This window comes from Takifugu rubripes, chromosome 21 (genome assembly GCF_901000725.2).
Source record: "Takifugu rubripes chromosome 21, fTakRub1.2, whole genome shotgun sequence".
Lineage (NCBI taxonomy): Eukaryota > Metazoa > Chordata > Actinopteri > Tetraodontiformes > Tetraodontidae > Takifugu > Takifugu rubripes.
Genome location: NC_042305.1, coordinates 13,220,634 through 13,228,360, shown reverse-complemented (window position 1 = coordinate 13,228,360; position 7,727 = coordinate 13,220,634). Strand labels below are relative to the sequence as shown.

Below are 7,727 nucleotides of genomic sequence, written 5' to 3'. Positions count from 1 at the left end.
TTCTGCTGGAACCGTCGTCACAGCCGTGCAAATCATCACTGATTGGATGATTGATCAATCAATCCGGGGAGGGCTGAATTGAATGCGGGATATTGATTTTTCTGGCATTTTTTCCCTCAAAAGCTGCGTGTAAAGTTTGGATTTTCTATCAGCGCGTCACTCTAGGAATTGGGTTTGTTTGTACTGCAGTATATTCACAGAAGCATTAATGTGTGCAGTCCCATAGGTATTTATCTAACGCACCCTCGCGTGCTTTTAAGTAAAAGGGCCCGTGAAAGACGGAATTGTGCCTACAGTTTTAAGTATCGCTATAAATCTGAGGGCTTAATCGATTTTATCTTAGTGGTTTATTACAAGGTGTGATGAGTTTAACCTGTTGTTGGGATCCGGTTCTATGATGATGATGATGACGATGATGATCAGGAAATGAAAACTGACTTCCCAGGCTGGAGGAGCCGGGAATCGGTGCGAGGACGGAGGATTAGTCGGACCGCAAACGTCTTTCTAATCAGTTTAACCCGCTGAGACGGTCAGCCCGTGTTGTTGCGGGGGGGCGGGGGGGTGATGCGGGTGGTGGCGGTAGCAGCGGGGGGAGTCAGTGACTGCTAAACCAAACAATGGGGTATCGTGTGCCGCTCGTCCTCTCCGGCATTCCCCTGCTCCCAGGGGAGAGCCCTCAGCCACTCTCTGTGGATGGCACTGCGTCCGAGGTCAAGGGGGGCGTGGCGTGCGCGTGCGTGTGTGGACGCAGCAGCTGGTTCTCGTCCCTCCTCATCACTGCAGAAAACAAGGCACGGACACACCGTCGCCTCGATCGTCACATTTGGGTTTGTTGTAATGTGAAAATGGCGTCCACAGTAGAGGCCACACCACCATCCTTAAACTTAGATCCTAAAGTATCTGAATGACTTTTAGTTAAAGTCGCTTTTATATCGACAGCAAATCACGCTGCAAACCACTTGGTCTAGTCTCTTATTTTATTGTGAATGTATTTATGATGTTTTTGTACTGCAATCAATATATTAAAGAAATGTCACATTGAAGTTGGAACTGCTGCCAAACAGGAAAAGAGTCACAATGTTCCATCAGTTGTATTTATTCTGGGAATTTAAATGTTTTCTATTCTCACCATCAGCCCTCCAAGACTTTAAACATTCTCCTGACAAAGAACACATGTTGTTGGAAAGATTCATTTCAGCATATTGACTAACAAAATATCTGATTTAAGAACAGATAGCAAAACAGCTGTACAAGAATTCGTTTCTGGTTCATTATTCGTCTAAAATGTTTTGTTTATTCTTCCTTGTTACCCCTAAAATAACTGAATATTAAGACCACGTGTTTGGTCTGTGTGATTTCTATTTTCTGAAATGCATTATTCTCTAAAGTCTACTATCAATTTCTGCAAAGATTCACTAAGTGATGTGTTTAATTCGGGACATGAAATGGAAAACTTATTAGATTACATGGATCAGTAAACATACTTATTAGGGAAAATGGTTATCTGTATTTATTTTCACTTTTTAAAATAGCTTCTGCAGCAGAACTGGTTCTCTGTGCAGCGTCTACTGGGTTTTACTGGTTTGGTTCAGCTTTTCTTAAATAAAATCTGTATTTTAGTGCCATCTCGCGGTAAAACTATGTACCATCAACTGTTGTTTGAAGTAATTTAAATATGGATTTTTTTTTATACCCGCGCCGTCGTAACAGTGACAAAGCTTAACATGCATAACAAAGAATTATTTACAGTAATATATATAGAATTTCATACTCAGGTGTTTATGTGCACGTGTGTGTGTGTGTGTGTGGGGGGGGGGGGGGGGGTGCAGTTGGTCAATTTGGGGTCATAGTCAAAACAAGAGAATATTAGACATAAGTGATTTTCCATTTGGGGATAAAAGTACCTACACTGTCTGTCTTGACGTACGTTGCCAGTTTTAATTAATAAAACAGTGGTTTCATTTATCTAACCCAGGCAGGTGAATGTGTGCCCGCCTGACCTCTGTGCTCCACTGTGCTGCAGCTCATTGTGTTTTAAATAAGCTGTCATCTTATAGATTCCTTATTTCTGTGAGGTAGCTTTTTAATATGGACTGATCACTGGGTGCAGATTTTTGCAGCAGTTGTGGTTAATTCTACTCTCTTACTCGGTGAACAGCAGATGGCCTGAAAAGATGCTGTCTTTGGTCAGGCCGTTATGACCACTCCTCGCCACCAAATAAACTCTGTCCTTTTTGTTCAGCTTAATGTATACGTTGCCACTGGCTACGATGAAACCTTTCTGCTTGGTGGTGAATGAGTGCAGAATCAGCTTTTGGTTATGGTACAGATCCAGACTGGCATCGTTGAGGTTCACGGAGGCGTAGAAGCTGAACTCGTACACACCTGGAGTCTTGCACGTAAAATATCCTGTCCGCCTGTTATAACTGTTCTGTCCATTGTAGATGACCTCTTTGAAAGCAATGGGCTTGTCTCCTTTAGGGAAGTTGTTGCCCAGTCGCACAGAGAAGGCAACTCTTCCAGTGGGAGTTTCAAGAGGAACTTGGGAAACACGTGGTGTAGTGGTCACTGCGAAGGGAAAAACAAACACGCAGAAAAACACATCAGAAAAATCCTGATATTGCTGTTTTAAAATATTATTTGAAGTGTTTTTGCAGCCTTTTTACCTGCTGTTTGCCCTTCTGCACCTGAGAGAGATCAGAGAGGGCAGAAGGTTTACACAAACCCATCAAATGATCGTATCAGACAGGACTTTTAGGCACAAACTCACCCTCCTTCCATGGAGCGAGGTCAAAGGCAGGAATGTCTCTGCAGTTTTTGTAACCAGACCCTCGAGGTCGATACTGGAACGGCAGCTGAGGTATCTCAGTAATGTTAGTGTTGTCACAAATGATGCGGGCCAGTGATGTTTCCCTCAGAGAAGCCCTCTGAGCCTCAGTAAAGACTCCGGGGTTCTCCCACCACAGTCTGAGGGTGATTAAAATCAGGTGAATGGGAATATAATCATAGCACAAATAACTCCAGGACATCAAAAATCGTATTTATGCCATATAGAGTACCGGTCGCCTTGGCGAATCTTCTGGAACTGGGTGGAAATCAAGCAGGCGTGCAAGGGTCCGACCCTTCCCCCGTGGACAAACGGCTCAGCTACTCCTCCCAGCCACACATCGATGTTGTCAGGTGTCTTGTAGAGGCTCAACAGCTTCTCCGCCATGACCGTGCTGTTCATTACTGCAGCTAACTCCTTCAGGTTGCGTGGTTGTGACAGCCCGCAGAACTTCCGCCATTCGTTGTAGCCTAAGAAAAGGCGCAGTTGAAGATTTGTGCCCATGATAACATGGAAACAGATCGTGGCGATATATTAAACGTGAGTAATTGTGTACCGGGGAGACCATGATCTCTGCCCCTCTGCAGGTTAAGAGCGGCCAGATCCAGAGCCATCTCGGAGGAGAATTTGAAGAGCCTCTCTCTCAGCTCATCGTGCATCATGTGCTCCTGCGTCTTCAGCTTGGCTTTACGACTCACCAGCCCCCTCAAAATGGGGTCCAAACCACCTGCGGGATTCAGGAAAACACAGAAGTCTTAGGCTAAATTCATCATTTCTGCCGCGAAGGTCAACAGGTCAACAAACTGGGTCGTGCCTTCATGGATGATTCTCCACGGGGTGAAGAAGGCTTTGTGCAGCAGGACAGAGGGAAACTCCTGGTTCTCGCTGTAGTTCTCATCAAGACGAGAAATGGTAGGCTGAACCATCAGATGGGCAAAACGGTACGCGGCTGTAGCAAAGACATTGGAGATGCTGGGGTCCACAGCTTCATCATAACCCGGGTAGGTGGACAGTTGCCTGGCGATGAAGTCCGGACCAACAATATGGAACAAATAGTCTCTGAATGTGAGAACCTGGAAGACAGAAAAAGTAGTTTAGTTAGGTGCGTTACCTGAAGGCACACCACGAGTCGCTACGGCAACGCGAACCGGAGCTCATTTCCAACCTGAAAGTATCCGCCCATGATCTTTCGCGCCTCCTGGTAGAGCCTCTCGCCGTCCCAGAGAGGGTTAAGTTCGGCTAAAGCTCGCGCCAGCCGGTTGTGTTCGCGCAGCAGCAGCGTGTGCAAAGAGGTCAGAGCGATGTTCTCGTTGACTCGATCGTCACCTACAGGTCAAACGGACAAATGACAATACCCGTAAGGTGACCGTGTGCCGCCGTGGTAACAGTGACAGCGCGACTCACCAGCCAGGAAACAGGGCACCTCTCTGGCACTGCTGTCGTTGGTAATGCGACCTCTGGTGGCGCACAGGTTGGCGTCCATGGTGGCGAAGGGCAGGAGCTCACGGCCGTTGTCGGTGTGCTCGGGGTTCACCTTCAACAGGCCCTTATCGGAGGTGAGGTCTCGGAGAAAGCGGGCCTTGACGTCGTCCGCGCCGTACACCTGACCCACATCGATGAAGGCCGTGAGGGTGTTCATCTGCTGCCGCACGTTGCGTTGACCGAACATGTAGCCCGTGTTGCCAGAACCGCAAGCCGGCGCCGAGCGGAAGAAAGGCATGCACTTCTCGGAGTGCTGGGTGAAGCGTGAATCGTTCCTGGGGACCTGTGGACAGAGCGGGAGTGTTTCCTGTGTGCAGGCTTAGCTTTCGGGCACGCGCGAGAGTTGCATTCGAGGTTACCTCGATGGGGAAGCAGGGCTCCGTGTGCTCGCAGCTCTTCTCACAGTCAATGCCGTTGCTGAAGGAGCGGATGACGGGGGAGTGAGGGGTAAAGGTCAGGTCGTGGTCGGTCCACTGCCCGAAGATGGTCACCAGGTGAGTGTAGAGAGGGTCGCTGTCCACCCGAGAGTTGGCAGCTCTGAGAATATGGTTGGACACCTCCCGCACCTGCAGCGCAGCAAATGGACATCTGATTGGAGACGACCTGGGACCTGAGTGCACCGTCATTTCTTCTCATATGCTCATATCGTGAGCGTATCCTGAACTGTATTACCAGGGGCAGCATTTCATTGTTGACTCTCAGATTACGGTCCCAGCCTTTAGGCAGAGTGGCATTATCCTGGTACTCTGCAGGTAGCCAGCGAGTGAAAGGTGTGTTGGAGGATCCCCAGCGGGTGTTCTGCCTGTGTAAGAGACGTAAATCTGCTATGATCTGGGACAGCATACGCGTCCTTTACCTCATTTCACACCTCACTTCTTAAAACGTAATAAGCGAGCGTCACCTTTTGGTTGTCTCACCTGTTGTTGCAGACGCTGCTCGCAGTGCGGAACCTATTTAAATTGGGGGTGGTTTTGCAGGAAGGGGCCCGATGTAGGGGGGTACAACCAGTCAGTTCAGCAATGACCTCCAGGTCCTCTTCAGAGATCAGGTCTGATGATTAAAAAACACCAATATGGAGTGAGGAATGTTTGAGTGCACTGTGCTGCACAGCTGCCCAGATGACGGACCTGTGGCATTGATGGAGCGCTTCTTTCTCCTTGTCATAGACGAAATGAACATCAGGGCGTTGTTCATGTAGTCGGCAGCACGCACGGCGACGCGTGTGGGTCCGACAGGCTGTTTCAGCAGCCGCAGGATGTCTGCAGGACTGGCTGCCTGCCTCTTCACACGGTCGACGCTCCTGAGTCATGTGCAGAAGTCGAGAAGTATGACTGACTCTTTAATAACAGCTCTGCATATTTTCTGGCACTGTTGAACTTTGCTCTCGTTAACTTTTTTTTTGTGCTATGAACCTGAGCTTCATCAGCTGTCATGCATGACTAAAATTCCTTAAACACAAAGAGATGTTATCTTTTTTTTTAAAAAATAGGCAAAAAGCAGCACACATTTAATTTGAAATACAGTTGATGTGAATTCATTTTCAGGAAGGGGCTGTAAAAAAATAAAAATCTGTGTATTATATTAAAGTCATGGGAATGTTTTTTCCCCACAAGTGAAGGTCTAATTGATAATAAAATAAAGTAATGATATATTCAATGTCATGTGGAACACAGTTTAATGAAAAATATAATAAAATCATGACTCACTGGGTTCTGGAGTATTGATAAGCGGCGTCCACGTTGGCCTTGGCTTTGGCCACGGCTCTTTCAATAACGCTGCGGCTCAAACGGGATCCTAGATAAAAAATAAATTAATTAATAGATTGGGTTTTTCGGTTTTGCATTTCTGAAGATGATTTTTTAACAGGTCTGATTTATTAGATCATTTTATATTTGTTTTTTATGACAACGGAAGAGTAAAAACGTGCGCTTAATATTTCGTTCAAACAATTTGCTAATTATTGTATTAGTGACGTCATAGTTTTTGTAACAGCAAAAATCAATTAATATTCTTGAGTGATCAAATTTAAACTTACCGGCATTCGCCTGCGAATGAAAGCACAGGAGAAGACCTGCAACCAGCAGGTGCAGAGGCCAGTTCATCTCTAAAAAAAAAATAAAGACGCAGAAAAAACATTGTCAGTGAGCAATAAGAACAAATACAAAAAGCAAGACTTTTAAAAAATTAAACAAATGAAAAGGGATAAAAAGGAACCTGTGAAACAGCTTCAGTCCTTTACAGCAGAGAAAAGTCCCGGTGTGAAGCCGGCGATGATCAGAGACTATTTATAGGCACCGGGACGAGTGGCGTGGCTCTTGGCGTCAACCATTTAATGCGAGGAATTTTCCCCTTAAAAACCCCTCTTCTTTTTAAAAAAATTTACTTTGTTCCTTCTTCCGCATCCTTTTAGTAAATAGAAACACACTGCACAGGTTTGTTTGCCTCCAGTAGCCCTAAAAGAAGCCCTTTAACACCGCACAGGTCTTTTTGTGTTTAACGGGAGATTTTTATAATTAATGACTGAATTCCTGCAGCACCTCAAAAGAGACGCTTTTGTAAAATCAGCAATCAATTAGAGATTATTTTACCTTTCATAGCCACAGATTATTTCAGATATAGTGCTCAGTGAGCCACACTACGTAAAAAATATTCTGATTTATTGTAAACGAGTATTATAGTATTATTATACAGCGTTTGGTAAATAAACCAGCGCCATAGACCAACTGGAAAAACCAAACATGCCGGTTTATTCCCGCTCTTGCGTGACTAACTACCGCATCGGTCACGCAACAAAGTTTGTTCGAAACTGCATCTAAGGCATTGGAATAAACACGAAAGAAGTCGCATTTATTTCTGTGCTTGAGTATTCGTTATAAATTACATTCAGAGCGGAGAATACATTGATTAAGTATTCCAAAATAACAACAATAATAGTCTTAACAACAACAATTGTATATATATAAATAAACAATTTATTTATTTTTTTATTTAGCATGATGTGCTCCTTTAAGGAGAGCAGGCCACATTTAAAAGTGTCTGCTAAAATAGTGGCGTCTCTGCTGGACTGGAGGAGAGAAGTGGACAAAAGCCAAGGCCCGAGACACCAGCCCCCATTTATTGGTTTTTGGCGGCATGGAGGACAAATGTACAGGGATCCTTGGTAAGTTAAAGGACTGAGAAATGAGAGTTGACCTCAGAAGGCAACTCAAGATTCCAGAGGAGATCGCCATTACCAGCTTCTGACCAAAATACCTTGCTTTGATCCCAAGCCTCAAAGCAAGTGGCCCTAAAAGAGCTGAGAGAGGCCTGAGTGGGGGACATGAGCGCAGTTTGGGAAATATTAGTCCCTCATCTTTGAGAAAACCCCACCAGTGGAGTCTGGTTGGAAAGGGTTCCCTAAATAATCACTCTGGAATGC

General features: G+C 45.5%; 1 protein-coding gene across 1 annotated transcript; it reads right to left on the bottom strand.

The window, feature by feature from the left end:
- Window positions 1-1,080: 1,080 nt before the first annotated feature.
- On the bottom strand, window positions 1,081-6,618 carry LOC101071238 (eosinophil peroxidase-like). The gene is made up of 15 exons (XM_011615695.2): window positions 6,524-6,618; window positions 6,345-6,413; window positions 6,016-6,103; window positions 5,437-5,609; window positions 5,227-5,359; window positions 4,982-5,111; window positions 4,669-4,875; window positions 4,232-4,592; window positions 3,993-4,153; window positions 3,642-3,900; window positions 3,384-3,554; window positions 3,060-3,297; window positions 2,771-2,967; window positions 2,667-2,687; window positions 1,081-2,568 (listed from the first exon to the last, which is right to left on the bottom strand). Exons 2-15 carry the CDS (start codon window positions 6,409-6,411, stop codon window positions 2,144-2,146), a joined length of 2,631 nt encoding a protein of 876 aa, XP_011613997.2. The 5' UTR covers window positions 6,412-6,413; window positions 6,524-6,618; the 3' UTR covers window positions 1,081-2,143.
- Between the last annotated feature and the right edge of the window lie 1,109 nt (window positions 6,619-7,727).